This window comes from Stenella coeruleoalba, assembly GCF_951394435.1.
Source record: "Stenella coeruleoalba genome assembly, chromosome: X".
Classification (NCBI taxonomy): domain Eukaryota; kingdom Metazoa; phylum Chordata; class Mammalia; order Artiodactyla; family Delphinidae; genus Stenella; species Stenella coeruleoalba.
In genome coordinates this window covers 28,992,846-29,018,415 of record NC_137152.1, presented here as the reverse complement: position 1 = coordinate 29,018,415, position 25,570 = coordinate 28,992,846, and the positions used below count along the sequence as shown (strand labels likewise).

At 40.8% G+C, this 25,570-nt stretch overlaps 1 protein-coding gene across 1 annotated transcript in view; it reads right to left on the bottom strand.

Annotated features, from left to right (window-relative positions):
- SYTL5 (synaptotagmin like 5) overlaps positions 1–25,570 on the bottom strand; it is a 234,584-nt gene that overhangs the window by 6,891 nt on the left and 202,123 nt on the right. Inside the window, exons 16-17 of the mRNA XM_079909888.1 lie at positions 24,282–24,490; positions 23,207–23,351 (exon numbers count right to left, since the gene is read on the bottom strand). Of these exons, the coding sequence (XP_079766014.1) occupies positions 23,209–23,351; positions 24,282–24,490 (352 nt within the window). The 3' untranslated portion in view covers positions 23,207–23,208. The remainder of the gene's footprint in view (positions 1–23,206; positions 23,352–24,281; positions 24,491–25,570) is intronic.

Here is a 25,570-nt window from a genome sequence, read left to right as displayed (position 1 = left end):
ATTGCACCAAAAAGAATAAAATACCTAGGAATAAATTTCTTTTCATTCATGTGTCATATTTATTGAGCACGGCACCTTTTTTTTTACTTGTTTAAAATTAATTTTTATTGGAGTATAGTTGCTTTACAATGTTGTGTTAGTTTCTACTGTACAGCAAGCAGACGAAGGGGCAAGGTAAAATCCCCCAAGACCAAATAAATGAAGAGGAAATAGGCAATCTACCTGAAAAAGAATTCAGAGTAATGATAGTGAAGATGATCCAAGATTTTGGAAAGAGAATGGAGGCACGGATCGAGAAGATACAAGAAATACTTAACAAGGACCTAGAAGAACTAAAGAACAAACAATCAGTGATGAACAACACAATAACTGAAATGAAGAATACACTAGAAGGAAACAAAAAGATCCTAGGAATAAATTTATCCAAGGAGGTGAAAGACCTGTACACTGAAAACTATAAGATATTGATAAAAGAAACTGAAGGCACAAGTAAACAAAAAGATATTCCATGCCCATCGACTGTAAGAATATTGTTAAAATTTCCATATTACCCAATGAAATATACAGATTCAATGCAATCTCTATCAAAATTTCAATGTAATTTTTCACAGAAACAGAATAAACAATTCTGAAATTCATATGGAACTACAAAAGACCCTGAATAGCTAGAGCAATCTTGAGAAAAAGGAACAAAGCTGGAGGCATCACACTCCACTCCCTGATTTCAAACTACATTACAAAGCTATAGTAATTGAAACAGTACGGTATTGGCCTAAAAACAGACACACAGACCAATGGAACAGAAAAGGGAGTCCAGAAATAAATCGATGCATGTATGGTCAATTAATTTACTATAAAGGAGCCACAAATATACAATGGGGAAAGGACAGTCTCTTCAATAAATGGTGTTGGGAAAACCGAACAGCCACATGCAAAAGTATGAAACTAGATCACTATCTTACACTGTACACAAAAATCAACTCAAAATGGATTAAAGACTTGAATGTGAGACCTGAAACCATGAAACTCCTAGAAGAAAACATAGGCAGTAAGCTTCTTGACATCATCTTGGCAATGATTTTTTTGGATCTGACTTCAAAAGTGAAATCAACAAAAGCAAAAAGAGTCAAACTAAAAAGCTTCTGCACAGCAAAGGATATCATCAACAAAATGAAAAGACAACCTAGCAAATGGGAGAATATATTTGCAAATCATATATCTGATAAAGGGTTAATATCTAAAATATATTAAATCATACAACTCAATAGCAAAACAACAAGCAATCCAATTAAAAACAGAGAGAAGATCTGAATAGACATTTTTCCAAGGAAGACATACAGACGGCCAATGGTACATGAAAAGATGCTCAACATTACTAATCATCAGGGAAACGCAAATCAAAAGCACAGAAATATCACCTCACACCTGTTAGAATGGCTATTATCAAAAAGACGAGACAGATAACAAGTGTTAGTGAGGATGTGGAGAAAAGGGAACTCTGTGCACTATTGGTGGGAATGTAAATTGGTGCAGTCACTATGAAAAACAGTATAAAGGTTCCTCAGAAACTTAAAAATAGAACCACCATATGATCCAGCAATTCCCGTTCTGGTTATTTATCTGAAGAAAATGAAAACACTAATTCAAAAAAATATATATTCACCCCCATGTTCATTGCTGCATTATTTACAACAGCCAAGCTATGGAAACAACCTAAGTGTCCACTGATGGATGAATAAAGAAGCTGTGGTATATACAATACAATGGAATATTATTCAACCATAAAAAAGAATAAAATAATGCCATCTGCAGCAACATGGATGGACCTAGAGATTATCATACTAAGGGAAGTAAGAAAGCCCGAGAAGGACAAATATTATATGATACCTCTTATACTTGAAGTCTAAAAAACAAACACACCCCAAGCTCAAGAACAGACTGGTGGTCACCAGAGAGATGGAGGTAGTTGGTAAAATGCATAAAGGGGGTCAAAAGGCACAAACTTCCAGCTGTAAAGTGAGTAAGTCATGGAAATGTAATAACAGCAAGGTGACTAGTGTTAATAATATTGTATTTCACATTTGAAAGTTGCTAAGAGAGTGGATCTTAAAAGTCCTCATTGCAAGAAAAAAAAATTTTGGTAAATACATATGGTGACAGATGTGAACTACACATATGGTGATCACTTCACAATATATACAAATATTGAATCATGTTTTACATCTGAAACTAATACGTCAGTTGTACCTCAATTAAGACTCAAAAAGTTTTAAATAATTTATATTTCAATTCATTTAGGAAAAAAATAAACTCATGTTAATGTAGATAGCACATTTTTTAGAAAAACTACATACGCTTCTCAAACTTTTTAAAAAAGCGAGATGTGTGGCATCATTTTGCATGATTGCAAGTCTCTTCAAAGTGCGCCATAAAAGCAGACTTCAAGATTTTCATATATGCTTTTCCATTCAGTCTGTTGCAGTATCAATGTTGTTTTGATTGAAGTATATGAAGAAAATCTGATTTCACAGAATCATACATTTGGAAAAGAGAGATAGTTTAATAGCCTTATTTAGATAACCGTGGATGGTTTTCTCTTACATTTCGCCAGAACTCAGCAAGTGGTAGTTCCTTAAAGATTAATGTCACTATGGAAAACTTCGGATACTGTGTTGCGTTCAAATCCATCGGTCTACCTTGCACTTTGAATGGATCTTTTGCTCATGCACGATTTTGTATTCGATAACTGATGCACTGGTCATTTAGAACATATTGGTTCACTGAGTCAGGCAGATCTTCCAAAGGCCGATAAAATTTGTTATACAGTATCAAAAATTCACCTTGATTAATATCATCACCGATCCCCCTACCAGAAATGTCTCTTAAGTATTGGGAAGCTGTTTTGCTTCAAAGCTGAAATTTTATCATTGGCAGCACATACTGCTCCTTGAAGTGACAGGCTCACTTTGTTCATTTTTGAGAAAATGTGTGCCCAGTCCTCAAGCCTGAATAACTATAGTTTATCTGTCATTCATTCTTTAAAATAAAAATAGTTGCAAAATGCAGCCGGTTCAATATGCAACTCCAATGCACTAGTGCTTTTCCTTGAGACAACCCTGAAACTTGGGCACGCATAAAAAATCTTAAAAATCACATGTACTTAAAGGTCAAGATTTAAAGACATTAATAATTTTTACTGCTTCATCAGGACTTTTAAAAATGAAAGTGGAGTTTTATTTTCTTACTGTGTATTTAGGCGAAGAATCTGAAGTGCTTGCAGTTTTACTCACGATTGCTTCTGGACCATCGAAGCAAATGTCAACCCAGGGGGAAAAAGTAAATAAGGAAAATATTCTTGCCGACCCCTCAAAAAGATTTTAGGATGCCCAAGGGTCTGCAGACCACACTGTGAACTGCTGCCTTCAACTAAAGTGCACTGATTGTGAATATAATTCTGGAATGGTGACAGAGGCTTGAGTAGGAAGGCGGGTAAGAATAACAAAAATTGGGCTTTTTTCTCAACTCTGGCAGGAGTCATGGACAGTGTGCCTTGTAGAGACCCAGAGCGCAAGGGAAAATCCCTTCAAATTTGCTGCATCTGTTCCTGTGGTCTGCAGCTGTCTTTCTTTCTTTCCTTTTTTTTTTGGCCACGCCATGTGGCTTGTGGGATCTCAGTTCCCCGACCAGGGATTGAATTTGCACCCTCGGCAGTGAAAGCACGGAGTCCTAACCACTGGACCGCCAGGAAATTCCCTGCAGCTATCTTTCTATCAATAAATTCTATAATCCTTCACTAATATAATCAGAAATGAATAGCAGGGATGAACGGACTCTTTTGGCCCATCGAGAATCCAAACACTGCATACACATTATCTCATTTAATCTTCACAAGAAATCATGACTATTTCCTCTCCTTCCTGCTTTACTTGCTTTTTAACAATATTAAATTTGGAACCTGGAGTCACAGAAGAGATACTGGAAGGTTCCCCTTACCTTAGTGCCCTAAGGGGTGTGTCTTTTTCAGCAAACATCATACTTAGCCTACCAGTTCTCTCAACACCATTTGTGTCAGTCTTTCTTAACCTCGGATGCACAATGGAATTACTTGGGGAGTTTTAAAAAAGACTGATGCCTTGGTGCCATCCCCAGAGATTACGATGCAAGTTCCCTGGGTGCAGACAGGACCTGGAGAGACTTTACAAGGGGATTCTCATGTGCACCCAAAAGTGTAAATCACTATTGGGGATGAGGTGTGAAGGATGCTGGTATAACCACTGACATAAACACTTACCAAAGTCATTGCTGCTCTGCCTATGGTCAATGTTTAGAGTTTGCATTACAAAGTTAGAAGCATGCTTATCTCATCTAAAATATAGCACTTGTTTCTCCTTAGGAGAAAGACATAGAAATGATGCAAGGCAACTATCTCTGTTAATCAGAATCAATTTTACTGGTGAATGTGCAGCGTGAAGATGGATTTCTCGTATTTAAAAAAATTTTTTATTGAAGTATATTTGATTTACAATGTTGTATTAGCTTCTAGTGTACAACAAAGTGATCACATACACACACACACACACACACACACACACATTCTTCTTCATGTTCTTTTCCATTATAGTTTATTACCGGTTATTGAATATAGTTCCCTGTGCTATACAGTAGGACCTTGTTGTTTATCTACTTATATATAATAGTTCATATCTGCTAACCCCAAACTCCTAATTTATCCCTCCCCCACCCCCTCTCCCCTTTGGTAATCATAAATTTATTTTCTATGTCTGTGTGTCTTTCTATTTTGTAAATAAGTTCAATTGTATCATATTTTAGGTTCCACATATAAGTGATATCATATGGTATTTGTCTTTCTCTTTCTTAGTACACTTAGTATGATAATCTCTAGGTCCATCCATGTTGCTGTAAATGGCAATGTTTCATTCTTTTTCATGGCTGAGTAGTATTCCATTCCATTCCACAGCAAAGGAAACCACAAACAAAATGAAAAGACAACCCAAGGACTGGGAGAGAATATTTGCAAATGATGCAACCAACAAGGGCTTAACTTTCAAAATATACAAATAGCTCGTACAACTGAATATCAAAAAAAACAAACAACTCAATCAAAATATGGGCAAGAGATCTAAATAGGCATTTCTCCAAAGAAGACATACAGATGGTCAATAGGCACATGAAAAGATGCTCAACATCACTAACGGTTAGAGAAATGCAAACCAAAACTATAATGAGGTACCACCTCACACCAGTCAGAACAGCCATCATTAAAAAGTCTACAAATAACAAATGTTGGAGATGGTGTGGAGAAAGGGAACCCTCCTACACTGCTAGTGGGAATGTAAACTGGTGCAGTCCCTATGGAAAACAGTATGGAGGTTCCTTAGAAAACTAAAAATAGAGTTGCCCTATGATCCAGCAATCCCACTCCTGGGCATATATCCAGAGAAAACTCTAATTCGAAAAGATACATGCATCCCAATGTTCACAGCAACCCTATTTACAACAGCCAAGACATGGAAGCAACCTAAATGTCCGCTGACCGATGAACAGATAAAGATGTGGTATACATACATCGACACGTGCGCGCATGCACACAATGGAATACATTTCTATTATTATGTCATTTCTGAAGATGCTCTGAAGATGCCTAAGGCTTTGTTTTCCTGTTTGTTCTATGGCTGTGTCGAAGCTCGGGGGAAATTTAATTTCTGTGCACAGAGCTTGGAATTTTGTTTGTTTGTCCGTCTCTCTCTCCATCAGAAGTGACAAGTTTCCCTGTAGGATGAGGTTGTACTTAGGTAGCAGTACCCTGGGACTAACAAACTGATTTCAAATGGAACTGAAACGCTGTCATCTGTCTGACCACAGATCAAATCTGAATCCTTCTCTCTGAGTATCTTTCGATGCGTCTGTGAGTCTCATGGAATTCCATTTGACTCCTGGGCAGGCTATTAAGTGGGTTTCTGATGCCCTCTGAGAGTAAGCATGGATTCAAAGGCTTGGAGAAGAGTCACCTCTTTCTTGGAAAATTGGAATGGGAAGAAATACTCTCATTTCTCAGTAAGTGGCAGCAATTCAGAAGACCATCCTGTGAAGGGACTGATTTCCAAGGCCCTCTAGAGGAATGCTTCTTGGAGTATAGTAATGTCAATAAATGCATTATTCAGTTTGATATTTTTTGATAGCAAAGCTTTCTCAGCAAAGGAAGCAGCACATTGATTTACATTCTGATGTAAGCTCCTTATTTTATCATGGACCAGTGCTCTGAGTTGCTTTGCTCCAGAGGAGGGCCAGAGGAGACACACTTGTTTCTTTCTCTCTACGGGAACAATGAGGAACTTAAGAATTAGAAAAAGGAAACACAGCAGACTTTTCCAAAGGCACAATAGCTCTTGTACTAGTCTGAGTAGCCTCAATTATTGCTAGATTTCTGTAATCAGATAGCCTATGCAGATCGGGTCACTAGTTTTGCTCAAGAGTTGGTAAGTTCTAGACAGGCAGCCTAGACTAAGTAATGTCTTAGGCCATAAAGAAGGCCCATGGCTGTTAAAATAGGCTTGGCCAGAACATATGTCAGTTGTCACGCAGGGCAGTGAATGTGAGTTAACTGCAACTTGTGAGGACTCCGATGTGTTCCCGGACCATTCTCTTCTTGTAGAAAGCTCTGAACTCAGTTCATGAAGAGTCACAGGCAACAGTCAGTTGGCCTGCTTCACCAAAAACCAAATTGTACCCAGGTCGGTAGCTGTTTCTTTGGAGTCATCTCATTTCAAGAGGAATGGAATGACTCAAGAGCATTCTAATGTTTTAGCTCTGGTGTAACAGTTAGAAGCCCCGGGCAAGGACATGACCTCGCCATTGATTACCCGCCTCAAGACTAAGAAAGAGCATCTAAGTACTTAAGAAGAATCAATGTTGATTCTGATTTTTGAAGTTCATTCTGAATAACACGCGATCTGTCACAGCACTCCACTGTATCTGTCCTTTGAGGTGAGCTGCACTGTGAATATTAATCATTCATTGGTTCATTCATTCACCGGGAGTATATTACAATTAGCATTCCTCACTGATCCTCAGATGCACTTTTTTCCCCCACATTTTAACATCTCTGAAGTGGAGAGTGTCTTACAATCAATGACATTTTTTGAGTCTAAGTCCTGGTGGGAAATGGATGGCAGATTCTAGTGGGAATTGAAGATGACATAATGAGAGGATTACTTATAATGGGTGAGCATGGTAAAAGGAACCATTAAAGGATACTGAAGCACTCCAAAGCTAGTAGCCTCCAAGGACATTTACCACCCTAGGCCAGAAGGGCAAGCGGAGGGAGTAATTACTGGAACTCAGAGAGAACTCTACGTAGAGTTTTAGGACAGACCACCTAAGCAGAGCTGTGATAGAAGAACACAGCCTTTAACAATCCTCAGCTCAGCAGGGAAGGAGCATGGGGAATAAATACCCTGAACTTTCTCTCCTCCTGTTCTCTGATCTCCCACTATTGGCTCCAGTTGGCCAAACCCAACTGAAAACCAGAGGGTGAAGGAGCAAAGCACAGTTTCGAAAATTGCAGAGAGGGACCCTGCAGAGAGGGAAAATTGCAGAGAGGGACTCTGGTCGGGCAGACAGAGATCACCCAGCACAGTTCATCCCTTCTACCCTCAGCATCTACTCTTTTGATTTTGAATAAAAATCTCATGTCCCCATCACCTACTGGAGTCAGCAAACTAGAGCCAACAGCCTGGCCGTTTGTTTTTGTCAATAGCCTTATTGGAACACAGGCACACACATTTCTTTTTTTTGAAAAGGAAGTTTGCCTTTTTTAAAAAAAATTATTTATTTATTTATGGCTGTGTTGGCTCTTCGTTTCTGTGCGAGGCTTTCTCTAGTTGCGGCAAGCGGGGGCCACTCCTCAACGCGGTGCGCGGGCCTCTCACTATCGCGGCCTCTCTTGTTGCGGAGCACAGGCTCCAGATGCGCAGGCTCAGTAATTGTGGCTCACGGGGCTAGTTGCTCCGCGGCATGTGGGATCTTCCCAGACCAGGGCTCGAACCCGTGTCCCCTGCGTTGGCAGGCAGATTCTCAACCACTGCGCCACCAGGGAAGCCCAGGCACACACATTTTTAACATATTGTTTATGGCTGTTTTTGCTCCACAATGGCAGAGATGAGTAGTCGCAACAAAGACTGGACGGCCCATAAAGCCTGAACTATGTACTATCTGTCAGATACTATCAGAACACTTCCTGACTGTCGACGACTGGATCAGTTCTCTCATACGCCCACCTGAAACTTAAAATCTTAGCTACCACCAGTGCTCTTCCCAGAAGCTAGCTGGAGAAAAAGGGTGGAAGAAACAGTTAATCAAGACCAAACAAAGATGCTTCAATCCCACTTACGTAGCTGGTCATGAGATCTGCGTTAATGATCATTTCAAATTCTCCTGACTCTCTGCCAGCCCTTCAGCTGAATTGCTTTACCTGGAGGATTGACCCAAACCTTCATTCGGGAAGGATCTGATTCCTCAGTGGCCATCTTTATTGGGTTGCTGCAGTTTTCCCCTGGCCAGGATGACTGAGCAATGGAGTACTGAGAGATGCCTCAATAAATCCCCTGAGCTCTGGCCATAGTTCTCCTTGTAACCCTTGTGAATGAGCAACGCAATTTCCTCTTGATAATCACCTGAGCTAGTACAGGTAACCTCTTCTCTACCTGTAGGTTTACTGGTGTGAGGAGTGCCATATATTTAAGAGGCATTCTCAGCTTCCAATATAATAGAACCATGACAGCTTCCTATGTAAAAATGCTAGTGCCTTCCTTGGACACTACAGCCCTTAGGCTCACCGAACCCAAGTTCATGCAGACATATAGGAAAAACTACTTAAGTAGGCTATTAGGTATAACAACGATAAGGGCCATCCGCATTTGCACATCTTTGTCCCTTAACCCATGGGTTTTGGCTACAAGAGCTACAGCACCATATGTCGGCTGCTGACTTAAAGCATATACTCTATCACGTAAGATTCTCTCCAGCTTCAGTAAGCATTGTATATCAGCTCATTCTGTAACTGAGCTTTGAGTAAACCATTCCATTCTTCTATCAAACCAGCTATTTTCAGGTACTGAGACACATGGTAAGACCAATGAATTCCATAGCATGAACTCCCAGATGCACTTTCTTCACTGTAAATTGAGTTTCTAGGTCAGAGGAGAGATCATGTAATGTCTTCTTTGAGTCTAAGTATAATGGTGCATTCACATGACAGAGGACAGTTTATCTTTACTCTCTTATCTAAGAAAAGATCACCATCTCTCTGGCTCTCTGTTATAATGGGCTCCAGAGGAATCCTGATTGTCTTTACGTATGGAATAGCAGACCCATCCACCATATTGATGACACTCTTGCTATTCCAGATGTGCTGTCTTTACCAGAGCAAAGCAATAACGTCTCTAGTACCTGGTACCCAAATATTGACTGGGAAAATTTCTTTTCTTTCCTATCAGCAAAGATAATCAGAAGCAGGGGTGTCTATTGTAGAGACCAAAGGGAATCTTTTTAAGGGAACATACTTCTTTCAATGACCATCTTTGCACATTCTGAGAAACCTAAAAGAGAAATTCCTCTTAATTTCTGGCTACCTGGTTTTTTTCTGGGTATTAGGGGCACAAAGATCGGAAGAGCATTTTTTTTCTCATTCATTCCAACAGACTAACTAAGCATCTATTACTTTGCCACATGCCTGTAAGGCTCCTCAAACACAGAGCTAAAATTCTATTTTGAGAGCCTACTTCTTAAGAACACCCCAATACCAATTACTGTATCAGTTAGGGTCCCAGCCAGAAACAAAGGGAACACTGAAACTGTGACTGTGACACTGAGGAAAAATGAATAGAAAACTATTTATAAAGGTGTGGTCAAGGTTAAGGGAAAGTAATGAGGGATGGTGAAACTGGCCACAGTCGAGGACTTTACCACTCATAGGCCTGAAGGGGTGAAGGGAGGGAGTGGTGACCGTAGGTCCAGCTGGAGGAGAAGGCCACCTGCCAGGAGCTATAATCCTGAGCAGAGGAATGTAACGCCCAGCACTTTGTGACCCAGCAGGAAAGAGCCAAGGGAAGAACTGTATCAAGCTCACTTTCTTCCCACCATTCAATCTCCTACTGGTTCCTGCCTTTGGCCAATCCCAACCCAAATCCACAGGGCGAGACAGCCCCAATGAAGCAGTTCATTAAGGTTGGCCTCTTGGGGCATAGAGCAGTGTGAAGAAGGGCAAAGAGAAAAAAAAAGCAGAGACAGAGGCAGAACGTCCAGTACAACATCTTACTGTTATAATTGGCTGCGTTTCCCCCCTGTTTTAGTGGTATCTGAAGCCTTGCTGCACCTTACAATCAATGGCTTCTTAAAGTCAATGAATTTCAGCATGTACAAGGTATCAGAGAACTTTAGAACTCGAGGGAATGTTGGATTGCACTTAGTCCAAGCCCCTCAGTTTATAGATGAGAAAACTGAGGCTCAGGGAGTGGAAACGTCTTGCTCAAAATCCACAAGAAGTAGCAGAGCTATTACCCTCTTTCATCCTTCTGCAGGATGGACAGAAATGTATTCCTGACTCAGGCCTCACGGTTTTCACTGGCCTAAGCCCAGCTGGTCTCCAAATGCTTTTCTCCATACCTGATTACCATCAGCCACACAAGTGCTAAATATTGACTGACAGTGGAAGAGACATCCTCTAGAAGATGTCTGTCTGACTGGTATTATGGAATAGAGCTTTCACGGGCTCTACTTCCTCAGGCTTAGAGGAGACTGTATCGAGGTTCAGGCGGTCCTCATTGGATTCAGCAGGTTGGAAGACTCATCCATAATTTTAAAAGTAGCCAGGTCTTCATTGCACATACTCTGAAATGAGGTCAGCTACACACTGGGGAATGTCTTCAGGATAGTAACAGGAGAACACAAGAAAAAAAAGGAGGCTAGTAAGCAGCCATGTGTTTATGGGGAGAAATCAAAATTGAGGAAGAGAAAGGACTCAAAGAAAAGACTGACTGCAGATCAAAACTACAATAAGGCATCACCTCACACCTGTCAGAATGGCCAACATCAGTAAGTCTACAAATGATAAATGCTGGAGAGGGCGTGGAGAAAAGGGAACCCTCCTACACTGTTGGTGGGAATGTAAGTTGGTACAACCACTATGGAGAACAGTATGGAGTTTCCTTAAAAAACTACAAATAGAACTGCCATAGGACCCAGCAATCTCACTACTGAGCATATACCCCGAGAAAACCATAATTCAAAAAGAGTCATGTACCACAATGCTCACTGCAGCTCTATTTACAATAGCCAGGGCATGGAAGCAACCTAAGTGTCCATCAACAGACGAATGGATAAAGAAGATGTGGTGTATACACACACACACACACACACACACACACACACACACACGAATATTACTCAGCCATAAAAAAGAACGAAATAATGCCATTTGCTGCAACATGGATGGACCTAGAGATTATCGTACTAAGATATGTAAGTCAGACAAAGATGAATATCATATGATATCATTTATATGTGGCATCTAAAAAATGATACAAATGAACTTATTTACAAAACAGAAATAGACTCACAGACATAGACGACAAACTTATGGTTACCAAAGGGGAAAGCGGGGGGAAGGATGTTAGGAGCTCGAGATTAAAATATACACACTACTATATAAAAATAGATAACCAACAATGACCTACTATATAGCACAGGGAACTATACTCAATATCTTATAATAACCTATAAGGGAAGAGAATATGAAAAAGAATACACACACACACACACACACACACAACTGAATCACTTTGCTGTACACCTGAAACTAACACAACATTGTAAATCAATCGTATTTCAATAAAAATTTTAAAAAAAGAAAAGGCTGATAAATGGGGTGAGTCTTAGGCCAATGTTCACATCAACTACAACTAACAGTCTTTTAAGTATCAAGTACCTTAAATATCAAGGTCCCGTCTGCCATATTCTCTACACCAGTGCTTCTTAAAGTTTACTGTGCTTGCAGATCAACTAAGGACCTTGTTCTAGTGAATACTGTGATTCATTCTGCCTTGGGACCCAACATTCTTCATTTCCAACAAGCTCCGAGGTAAAGCTAATGCTGCTGGTTCATGAGTCACACTTTGAGAAGCAAGTCTCCAGCTCGTAACAAGCGCAGAATTTCTCTCTGGGGTACATTTTGGTGAAGAACAAAGAGCATGGGCTTTGGGATCTGAAATGGGGAGCCAGACGTAGGGTGAGGCTCTATTATACACTAGTTGGGCTATTTAACCTCTCTGAGACTCATGTCTCTTTTTTTTGGTCCTTTGTCTTTTTAAAACACAGATAATAAATTAGATAACAATTTGTGAAGCCCCTGAAGTACACTAGGTGCTCAATAAATGTCACTTCTGATCCCTTCCCATGTCACTACCCATGATTTACTGAGGGGAGGGCAAAGGGAGTGATGGTGTCAGGGTTCAGCTTTACAGGAAAATAAGGGAGCAAGAACCAAAATGAGGGTTAGATTCAACAGCTAAGCACCATGAAGAGTTGTTCAACGTCATCTAACCTTAGAAACAGACACCAGATAGTCATCCAATCTGTGTGTCTCAATTCAGCAAATGAGCTTCACTCCGAAGACAAATAAGTATAAAATCTAGAAACAATAAATGCTGGAGAGGGTGTGGAGAAAAGGGAACGCTCTTGCACTGCTGGTGGGAATGTAAACTGATACAGCCACTGTGGAGAACAGTATGGAGGTTCCTTAAAAAACTACAAATAGAACTACCATATGACCCAGCAATCCCACTACTGGGCATATACCCTGAGAAAACCATAATTCAAAAAGAGTCATGTACCAAAATGTTCATTGCAGCTCTATTTACAATAGCCCGGAGATGGAAACAACCTAAGTGCCCATCATCGGATGAATGGATAAAGAAGATGTGGCACATATATACAATGGAATATTACTCAGCCATAAAAAGAAACGAAATTGAGCTATTTGTAATGAGGTGGATAGACCTAGAATCTGTCATACAGAGTGAAGTAAGTCAGAAAGAGAAAGACAAATACCGTATGCTAACACATATATATGGAATTTAAGAAAAAAAATGTCATGAAGAACCTAGGGGTAAGACAGGAATAAAGACACAGACCTACTAGAGAATGGACTTGAGGATATGGGGAGGGGGAAGGGTAAGCTGGGACAAAGCGAGAGAGCGGCATGGACATATATACACTACCAAACGTAAGGTAGATAGCTAGTGGGAAGCAGCCGCATAGCACAGGGAGATCAGCTCGGTGCTTTGTGACTGCCTGGAGGGGTGGGATAGGGAGGGTGGGAGGGAGGGAGATGCAAGAGGGAAGAGATATGGGAACATGTGTATATGTATAACTGATTCACTATGTTATAAAGCAGAAACTAACACACCATTGTAAAGCAATTATACTCCAATAAAGATGTAAAAAAAAAAAAAAAAGAAAGTACTAGACATTAAAAAAAAAAAAAAGCAGGAGGAATAGGTGACACACAACGCATCTTCAAGGATATGCATCTTCAAGTACCCAGGAATAACTTGTAATAGAACACAGGAGAGATCTTAGGAAAGTGAATTTAATGAAAAAGACATTACACTTTGCACTAAGTACAGAGTGGCACAAAGCTTTGGTCTGGGGTGCATATTCCATACAGAAGCTTAGAAGTAGGCATGTTAAATGTTTAAGCATTGCTACTAATTTTGTACTAAATGTGGCAAAACAAGTAAACAGGAACAGTCATTTGTAGCCAACAATAGAACCAAGAAAACTAGCAAAATGAATGTAGACCTCCCATTATCTCCAGGGAATTTTCTTTTTTTTTTAATTTTGGCCGTGAGGCTTGTGGGATCTTAGTTCCCTGACCAGGGATCGAACCCGGGCCCTTGACAGTGAGAGCACGGAGTCCTAACCACTGGACCGCCAGGGAATTCCCAAGGGAAGTTTTAAAATATTATTGTTTCTTAGATCTTTCAACCTTCTCTCCATCTCCCTCCCTCCCCCTCTCCCTCTCTCTCCCTCTCTCTCCCTCTCTCTCCCTCTCCCTCTCTCTCCCTCTCCCCGACTAAAAACAGTGATACTGTATCGTGCACTTAAAAATTTGTTAAGAGGGTAGATCTCACGTTAAGTGCTCTTACCACAATGAAAAAAAGACATAAATGAGTTACCAAGCCACAAAAAGGCATGGAGAAACCTTAAATGCATATCGATAAGTGAAAGAAGCAAGTCAGAAGAGGCTATATCCTGTATGATTCCAACTACATGACATCCTGAAAAATATATAGACATAGTAAAAAAAAAAGAGACCGTAAAAAAGACCAGTGGTTGCAAGAGGTTGGAGCACAGGGGATTTTTAGGGCAGCACAATGATTCTGTATGATAATGTAATTGTGGATACATGATATTAGGCACTTGCTAAAACCCATACAACTGTAAAACACCAAGAATGAACCCTAATATAAACTATGGACTTTAATTAATAATAATGTACCAATATTGGTTAATCAATTACAATAAACATACCGCACCAACGAAAGATGTTAATTACAGGAGACACTTGCAGGGGGAGGGGAGTGGTAGTATATGGGAACTCTTACTTTCTGCTTAATTTTTCTGTAAACCTAACACTGCTCTAACTTCTCAGTCTAAAGTCGATTAATTTAAAAACAAACAAAGAGATCAACTTCGTATCAGAGCAGGAGCTTAGGAGAGTAAATTGGCAGCCAAAGCAGGCGGGTGCCAGTGACAAGGCAGATATAGGTGACCTGGTCACTGGCAGAGTTTGGAAAATTACCGCTCATACTTCTTCCCAAGGAGAGCTGCCATTCCAATGTCCCAGGAACCCAGTGAGCCTCAGCTGTTCTTAGGGTACTGAAAGTGTGTCTTCCCTCTCCAGTCCGCTAAACCCTTGGACTCATCTTCAGGCCCAGAGCAAAACAGCCTGCCTGTAACAGCTACACTCAATCCAGGAACGGGGACCTAGCGCATTCAGAGTTGGGCCAGTTCTTGCCCCGATGATGTGGTGCCCGTCTCAGAGGTTTATTTACACTGTTTATTTTGAGGAATCCTGCCTGGTGGAAGGGATAAAGGATATCTCCAATGGAGGGGAATCTCCAGTGGAGGCAAACCCCCTCTCCCTATGTCCTTAGCAATTCATGCCTGGCCCAAGTTATATCCCCCATTCAGCAAAACAGAAACCCTGTCTCTAATCAGACCTGTCTTTCATCAACCATGAATTGTTCTTCAGCTATGGGGTCCCCTCCTCACTTATCTACTCAAGCAGACATTATTTCTTCCTGCTAATACCATACTTTTCTTGAGAGGAGTTCCCTACCTCATTACCTTTTCAGGGATGTTTAGTACCCCTTAAAATTTGACACCCTGGGAAGCAGCCAGGGCAACCCCCCTCACCCCAACCCGGCTTTGTGCATTCAGATCCTTTGCGAAAAAATGACTCTAACAGAGCTGGGTTCGGAGGTGATAGGAAAGAGCTGAAAATTAATAATAACATTTCCATTAATCCAAGTGGCATAAAGCATTGAGGGCATCTCCTAAGGTTCTGGGCTGCACCCCATCAGTCAGAGGCACAATGTAAGACGATATTTAGGAATCAAGAAGGACTAATTAATTGTGGGTAGTGAAGAAGGTCAAAAGCAAGAAGATTCAGGAAAGTCTAGACATTTCTTTCTTCATATCAACTGAAAACCAATGATCTCTCTTCAAAAATGTCAATTTATGAATAATGAATATTGGAAAGGATGGAAAAGAAAATATATTCCCAACACTCAATCACTCTAACTACAGTTCAAACATAAATGATTGACATAAACTGTTTTGTGGTGGAATGGCTCCCTTCCTTCCTTGTTTCCAAATGTGAAAGATTTAAAAAATTTTACTGTTAGGACTCATCAATTCCCATGGATCTGCACAAACAAGTTTCAACTTTCTGAAGACAAAATGAACCTCTGGCTAAGTAGAAAAACATGCTTAGAAAGAAGAGTCAGATTCCTTTCCCAAAGTAAGCAGATCTAACAACAAAGGGATAAAAAGAAAATATTTTGATTCAAATCCGTATCTAGTTCTCTGCTCTTCTATGGACTTTTTTTCCTCAGCAAACACCCATGATTTAAACTTTGGCCATAACTATTATAATAAAATATTTTACTTGTTTTATTAGTGTCTGCCTCAATCAGAGAAAAAGGAAAATGATTAGAGACAATTATCCTCTTGTGCTGAAATACTGGAAAGAAAAATATGATCTGTCACTTATAGGCAATACTAACTATATATTCCACCTCCCTTCTCCAAGTATGAAAGGAACCCTCTGCCAGAATAGTTTAATAAATTCTAATGTGGTAAATGAGGTACAATTGCTAATCTGTGAAACACTACGCATTCCTCATAATGACAACAGCAGTTTGTATTTCTATAGAATTTCTTTTGAGAGGATGGTAAATTTCCTTCTGTAGATAAAAAGTGTGATTCTGAACAACATCCCTGTGAAGAAGGTAGGTGTGATCTCCCTGACATAGGGGATAAGCAATGGGCCATAGAAAGAGACGGTCATTACACTGAAAGAACGTTGAGGAAAAGGGTGGAAAGATAGTTGGCTTATGGGTTCCACAACATCTTAACAAAAAACGGACCAGTTTTTCTCTCCCTCAAATTAAACACTTTTGCAAGACTTACTATCTAATCAGATGCAGTAGGAAATTCCACAATGCGTGACATAACAAAGTAAGGGTTTTTTTTTTTTTGTATTGTTGCTGTACACTGGAGACCACTTCACTGTACATAGAATGATTAAGACCTAGCCAAGCACCCAGGAAAAGAAGGGCCTAAGAGATTATGAACTACAGATTGCTATCTCTAGATCACTAATAATGACCTTTTTGTTTTTCACAGTGGGTTAAAATTTACAAAGCATATTCACATATATTACCTCATTTGATATCTTCAATTACTACAAGGCAGCCCAATTATCCCTATTTTACAGGCAACTAGATCAAGGCCTAGATTGGATAATTAACTTGACTGAGGTCACATGCCTGGTAAGTAGTCAAGACTTGAGTTTATGTCAATCCGAGTTCAAGTTTGGGCTCCTTCCACCTCACCATGGTTGCCTTGCAATTAATAATGTCCAAGTTAGCCAAAGCCAATCTGTCATCATGATGTAGAGTGGGTCCAAATAATAGAGTCAAGATAATTTGTCCTCTAATGCAGTCTTTCTCAAACTGTGATCCACTTTATTAGAATCACCTAAGAAGCTTGATAAAAATGACGAAGTTTTCTGGAGATTTTGTTCAGTAGGTTTGGAGCAATGCTCTGGAATCAATGTATTAAATTCATACCCCAGATGATTCAGATAATCTTTTGGAATCCTTGATGTGGCCCAATTTCCACGGCTCTTTGCTCAAACCTTGCAAGATCTGATTTTTGTTATAGTTTTGCCTATATAAACTTCCTCGTCCTATTTATTTTCTTTAATTTCAGAGGCCATAAATATACCATTGTGGGAGGAAAGCCCTTCTGCCGACTTCTAAAAGCAATGCTCAGTTTAGGGTGAAATATCTACGTGGAAGAAAAAACAAACACTGATCACAGCCCAAAATGCCACAGTATTTCTTTCTGTGATGCTTCTGGGACTTGATATCTTCATCCACTTTGCTTCTAAAAGTGGGTTTGCCCTTATTTTTTCCACAGGTTTCTCCTCCCCCACACAATACAAACGTTGGGGTAGCAGGTGATGCTGCTGCTGTTATTACTGTGAATCGGGGGGGCTCAATTCACACATTAGTTATGTATCAATACTTAATGATGACTGGTCATATACTTGTTTAAATTTCTTAAGGAAAAGGACGCCAAAATAAAAAGTCCCATCAAAATATCTTTGCTGTTGGTGCTATTGTGACCTGGAAAATCTACCTCCTGATAATTCCAATGACAGTAACAACATAAGCAAAATGAGAGCCGATTCACTGGATCTTCCACATACCCTGCGGGTGCTATTTACAAACTGAATGGATCAGGTCAGGCCTGTAAGGTTGCCCATGTCCCTTTACAACTTGTCTGATTCAACTGAGCGAAAATTGAGGGCGCTCCAAATAAGGAGTAGGATCCTCCAGGCAAGGCCATGGTCTCTTCTTCTGAGGAGCTGAGATGCTGGGCTGGAGAGCTCACTCTGTGCTTTTATCTATGCCAAGAGAAGCTGGAATGAGCTGTTTAGGGTTGTAACTAAAGTACTTATAGAAACGTCGCTTTTAAAAGATCAATCGGTAATCACAGTCGGAGATTTTTCTTGATCTATGTGGGTCCCAGTTTCCTTATCTGGTCTCACATTCTCTGATGTTACTTTTTTTTTTCATTTTCACTTAATCCACAAATATTTTCAAATTACCTACTCTGAACTAAGCACAGGGGATATAGCTGTGAAACAATTTAAATATAAATATTGTCTCTGCCCTTCTGAATCTTACATTCTAGGGATGTGGTGGGGAGTGAACTGACAAAGGCATTAAAGGACTCATTACGTGAATCATTTATGAAAATGGCGACGTATGTAATGAAGGGGAAAGAGAGGCAGGCTGTTGTGACCTAGTCAGGCAGAAGGGGGTCAGGAGAGGTTTCCCTGAGCAGGTAATGTTCAAGACCTGGATGATGAATGGAAGTCAGGCCAATGAGGAGAACAAGCAAGCAGATTCCTTTGCAAAGGCCATGAGATGGAGTAAAGGCTGGCACGATTGAGAAGCAGAAAAATGCATTGCGTGGCTGAAGAGCAGGGGAGAGAGAAAGAGGCAAGGCCCGGGGTGAGCTGGAGAGGAGGAAGCAACCATCTCAGACAGGGCTTGGCAGGCCCCGAGCAAGAATTTGGATTTTATTCTCAGGGCAATGGAAAGCCACGGAGGGTTTTAAGGCATGATGAGATGTGCATTTTTTTAAAAGAGCACTTTGAGGATGTACAGATAGACAATGATGAGAAAGTATAGCTAGCGGTAGAAGTCGAATTTAGGTGGTAGGTATAAGGGCTCACTGTAAAATCATTTCAACTTTTCCGCATGTTTGAACATTTAAAAATAACATGTTGGGGAAATCTGGCCACCGTATGGAGAGTGGATTGAGGGAGGGCAAGAATGGTTGCAGAGATAGCAGCTAGGAGACCTGTAATAATCGTAGAGAGGCATAACGGTGGCTTGTACTCGGGTGGTGGCATGGAGATGGTGAGAACTGGACAGGCTTTTGAGATATCTAGGAGGTAGAATCAATATGATGCCCTGATTGATTTTGCCTCGGGGTAAGGAAGAGGCATAAATCAAAGATCACTCATTTGAAAAGATATATGCACCCAATGTTCACAGCAGCACTATTCACAATAGCCAAGGTGTGAAAGCAACTTAAGTGCCCATCAACAGATGAATGGATAAAGAAGCTGCGGTAGATATATACAATGGAAAAAGAACAAAATTTTGCCATTTGCAGCAACATGGATGGACTTGGAGGGCATTATGCTTAGTGAAATAAGTCAGAGAAAGACAGATACTGTGTTTTCACTTATATGTAGGATCTGCAAAATAAAACGAATGAACAAATATAACAAAACAGAAACAGGGGACTTTCCTGGTGGTGCAGTGGTTAAGAATCTGAATGCAGGGGACACGGGTTCGAGCCCTGGTCCGGGAAGATCCCACATGCCATGGAGCAACTAAGCCTGTGTGCCACAACTACTGAGCCTGCACTCTAGAGCCCACAAGCCACAACTACTGAGCCCACATGCCACAACTACTGAAGCCCGCGTGCCTAGAGCCCATGCTCTGCAACAAGAGAAGCCACCGCAATGAGAAGCCCACGCACTGCAATGAAGGGTAGCCCCCGCTCGCCACAAGTAGAGAAAGCCTGCGCACAGCAACGAAGACCCAACGCAGCCAAAAATAAATAAATAAATAAAATTAAAAAAAAAAACAGAAACAGTTCACAGATACAGAGAACAAAGTAGTGGTTACCAGAGGGGAGAGGGATGGGGGAGGGGCAAAACAGATGAAGGGAGTTAAGAGGTACAAACCGCTAGGTATCAAATAAATAAGTTACAAGGATGTAATGTACAGCACATAGAATATTCTCAACGTTTTAGAATAACTGTAGTATAAAAATATCAAATTACTATGTTGTACAGCTGAAACTAACATAATATTGTTAAGTCAGCTATATGTCAATAAAAAAAAAGATCACGATCCAGTGTCTAGTTAGCATAACCTGGTGGACGATGGTACCAGGTACTGAGACAGGATGTACTGGAGTAGAAAGACATGGGTGTAAGAGAGAAGGTAGACTAAAGAGTTCATTTTTGAGTATGTCAAGAGCATGAGCTATCTTGGTGGAGATATCATATAGGCGGTTGGATCCGGGGCTGAGAGGAAGGATCTGGGTTCGGGATGTGAATCTGCAGTTATAAGCATATAAATAATCATAAAACCATGAGCATACAATACATGATAATGCCGGAGAGGATGGACAAAGGGAGGAGAAAAGAAAGAACAAGCATCAAAGAATCCAACGTTAACAATCTTTAACAGAGAAGGAAAGGGAACAATTAATGAAACAGAAAAATTAGGCATGTATGATATTGCCAAAGGCCTCTATTGCAGGGCTTTTGGGTTGTTTCCAATCTTCTGCAAGCAATACCCTTGTATGTACTCATTTCTCACATATGTATCTATCTCTGTAAGATAAATACCCAGAAGTAGAATTGCTTGCAATATACACATCTCATTTTGAATTTCAAAGCGTTTAGTTTTGAAAAAAAGATTGCTTAGAAAAGCCACCAAACATAGATAGCTTAGTTAACCATATTTAATGTGGCATTTGATAGGACTGGTTAAATGAATTTAATATATCCCATAATGTAATACCCTGTTGCCATAAAGAAGAATGAGGCTGTCAATATATTCTGATACGGAAGAGGAAGGACTGAATTTTCACAATTTTGAACCATTTGAGTTTTATGCCGTTCACATGTATCACTTAGATTAAAAATATTTTTTGTACTTCTACACTATACTTAAAAAAGAGTAACCTAAAGATCAATTTACCTTTTATTTTTAAGAGCCACACCAACAGGTTTCTGATGGACTTAGGCACACCTGGGTCTTGCATTATGGAAATACCCAGTTAGATGTTGATTTTATGAAGTCACGACATAGAATTGCTCTGACCGTGGCAAAGGTCTGAATACATAAAGTTCATGCTCATCTTGAGTTCGAGTTATAAATTTTGGAATTGATTTTGCCACTTTTATTATTAGTGAATAAATCTACCTCATTTTGTCTACTTTAGAGATGTCTCCAGGCTTCACCATCGCCACCCTCTCTCACCTCCCCTAAAATGTCTCTGAAGACATACTCAGTCATATCAAGTCTGAAGACAATTTATATTTCCAATATAGGAAGTAGTGATGATCGTACACTTTTTGTTTTCTGTTTTTAAGAAGGGCAACATAGAGATATGGGTGTGAGTTTAAAAAAATGTACCATATGCACTAAGCTACACTAGACTAATAACTTCAATTTTCTAGAATGAGAGCCTTTTTTTTAATAATAATGAATATGGATTGCTTATTCCCCTTTCTAAGAATAATGCTAAATATATTCTTTTTTTTTTGCTAAATATATTCTTAAACCTGTTTTCAAAATTCAAGAAGAAATTCAGAATATGGAACAATTAGCTAGAATAAGCCTGAAGACGATTCTAGCTTTCCTACTAGTAAAATTCAGTATCTATCCTTTTAAGGATTTTATCAATACATGAATTCAAGTGAAAAAATGAGCTGAGGGGTTAGAACGTGACTCCAGAAGAAGACTGGGTCAGTTACATTCATACACAAATAATCAGACTCTGCTCCACCTCCCTTGGTCTAGGTCCTCCTGTCCATCACGATAAGCATCGGATCACGCCAAAGACCACAGTGAAAAGAACACTGGCCTAGGGGTCACACCCTGGATTTAAGTCTGGATACACTCACAGCTTCTATAATACCTTGGGCAAGTCATTTCTGCTTTCTGGGCTGCAGATTTGGAATCTTCAAAATGAGGAACCAGGTCTGAGGTCCCTTTCAGCTTTAACTCCCTTCATATCTAATTTGGTGGCTAAAGTCTCTGGAATCCCAGGTGACAGAAGGTAAGGTAGATTGAACTCCTGGCCACATTCCTTCATTCCTTCCTGCATCCTCGCTCTTGCCATGGCTTCAGTATGAGTAGAGTACGTTCCCCTGCCTCTTGATTTTGGGCTTGGCCATATGACTTCCTTTGAGCAATGGGATATCGTAGACATAACACAAGTAGGGGCCGAAAAATGTGCATTGCTTCTTATTCCCTCTTAGTTAATAGCTTAGAACATTTTATAAAATAAATGTCTACGATAGCTAGGTCATAATTAGGGTGACTCTACCTCCCAAGTTTGCCAGGTCAATCCTGGTTTACATCTGTTGTTCTGGTGTAACGATTTAGCTCTCTTCACTCCCCAAAGTGGGATGATTTACAGTATCAATTACATAGTCACCACAGAAAAACCTCAGTTCACCTTGAAAACCTACCCGGTTAATCCACAAGTTGGCCACAATAAGAGGGCCATGCCCTTGCCCCAGCGTCCATACCCACAATGCCTTCTTTGGATCATGGGGATTCCCACTATCCCCTCTTCTTACTCTTCAAGTGGTCTACATTCCAAGTGGCCCCCTTTTCCCTCAAACCTTGAGAAAACCTAAAGTCACTCACAATTAGAAAAAGTTTGGGGACTCCCAATCTCAACTGCAGCTTCAAATAAGCACGTGCCATTTCCCCTACGGTATAAGGCCTATGAATCATTGCACAATTTGCTTGTTGACACGACAGCGTGGTATACTTTCTATCATGCAATCAAAAAAGCCCTGGCCCACGCACATAGAGAGGTACATGCTTTTTTACACACCTGGCAAGACCCTAGGTGTTCATAACACTGGTATCTCTCCTCTCATGTCCCAATACCCTCAGGTAAGAAATGGCAGGGAAGCAGCCTCCAGGTCCCAAGCCTGCTACTGGTAGGAAATAACACCCAGACAGTCCCAAGAGGCCTCATTTTGGAGAACTGGTACCTTCAGAGCTTACTCTTCCCCATGCTGGCACGGAGCATGAGCACGCCCTCTACCAGAGTCCCAGGATTGTCTACCATCTTCTGCCAGAGGCGTTGCTCTTCCCCCTGAGAGTCCATCCAATCCACGGTCTTCCCATGGCTCACACCTAAAGAAGGGAAAGGGAAGCATTACACTTTACAAATGAAACGTTCTGATCTTCTGGAAGACACCTATCAACCTCTGAGGCGGACCCGCTGACCAGAGAGCCCTTCAGTGGCTTGTTCTCACCATATCGAGTGAGTGGAGTTAGCATGGACTACATCCTTTGTAGCCTGCATTACTCTCCTCTGCCTAGATGATGTGGAACAAACCAGGATGGCCCTAGGGGCTCATTTCTCCCTCACTTTGGTAGTTTAAGTAGAAAGCTGGCTCATCTAGACTGAGTTAACACAACAGAAGAACAGGCTGACTGGGAGTTTTTGTTTTAGTGGCACAGCTAGTCCTGGCTCTCCCGAATCTATACACGTGCTCTACTGCTGTAATTCCCCCCACCCTCCCCAATTCGCCCTGTTAAAGCTGTGTCTTGTGGAATCAGTGGTGTGTTTCCATGACCTGTTTGAACAACATGAGACATTATTTTTTAGGGGAAAAATGGATTTCCTTTTGATTCAAGCAGTGTAATGGCTGCAAGCATGGACAAAACTGAGAAGAGGTTGAAGTCAAGTTCGTCTTGGAAGTCCTTCTCTCCCCGGTCAGAAGCATGTGCTGTCTTAGTGATCCTCTCCCGAGAAAATCCTGAAGTAAGGCTCAAGAAAGTAGTTGAAATTCACTTAGACTAAAGTGTAAATGGTATTTTATGAAAGGACTGAATATAAGCACTATACGCCCCACACTTCTAGCTGAAGGATACAAAGTTACATAGTAGTAATTCTAACAATGAACCAATCCTTGGCTAAAGTAATGGAGCATCTGTGGAAATTTCGAGAGTCGGCTAAGAGGAAACTACATGTACACTTAGGACACATCAAACCTGCAGGAACCACTCCCCTGCCCCAGGCCAAGTCACAGACTATCTCAGGTTTACCAAGTCCCTCACCGCTTCCAGAATTCAAACGAACTCCTCCCAGAAAGATGTTGCTGGAAAAGGCCTCCTTGTCCCAGACGGTAAGTTCTAGGCAAACATTCTTTATATCCTGGGGATGCAGGCCAGCGAACACGAAAGTATGATTCCACTGAGGGTTGACACTCTTTTTTATTACCAGAGTTTTGTGCTTGGTGGCTTTGCTATCATCAGGGAGCAGGTAGCTGCAGGAGAAAACACAATCAAGCCATCAGTGAGACAGTAAAGCAGAAAAAGGCACCCTTGCATAGTCATGTCAATTTCCCATAATTCCTCGTGTGTGTGTGTGCGTGCGTGCGTATGTGTGTGTGTTTATCTGTGTGTGTCTATTTGATTTTCTTTCCCAGTATCACATATGCTTAAATCTGGGTTTATTTAGTGGAATGGTTTATTATTTCTTTTAAGTGGGGCAACAGTAAAATGCCCACACTCTTTTTTTTAAAAATATTTATTTATTTGGTTGCACTGGGTCTTAGTTGCGGCACGTGGGCTCCTTAGTTGTGGCAGGCGGGCTCCAGGCGGCTCCTTAGTTGTGGCAATGCGAACTCTTAGTTGTGGCATGCATGTGGGATCTAGTTCCCTGACTAGGGATGGAACCCGGGCCCCCTGCATTGGGAGCGCAGTCTTATCCACTGTGCCACCAGGGAAGTCCCCCATCCTCTACTTTCTAATCCTGTATTGGTCCTTCCCTCCTACTGAAATGAAAATACCTCCTGTGGGAGACACTATGTAATAATGTTCTGCCTCCTATTACCTTTGGCCCACCTCTGAGGTGACATGAAGCCACGATGAGCACTTCCTGGCATGTGGACAGCTTCCTACTTCAAGTGCCTGTGTCTCTTTGCTTCTCTAATTAAGGACTTCGGTGCTCTGTGAGCTGACTCAGCTTCTGTGCAGGAAACCCTGGAATTACTGGGAATTTAATGTCCCCAGGAGCAACCCTCAACCAATGAGTTTTAGAAATTGGTGGATGAGTCTCCCAGCTTCCCTGTCCCTTGAAGGGATGATCCTAAGGTACATTCCACAGAGTTCCTTCCTAAGTGGAACTGAGCCCCAGTTGCTCACAGTGGTAACCTGCCTAGTAACATATTTTTATCAATTTCTCTCCCTTCACTGTCTCATTTTCTCTACTCTGTTTTTGATCATAGTACCTGACGAGTCAGGGAGCAGACTTTAGGGAAGGAGACTTATGGGTATGAAATTAGTACATCAAACCTGAAAAAGACCACAAATGGCCTTACAATAAAGAAGATACATTATGACAC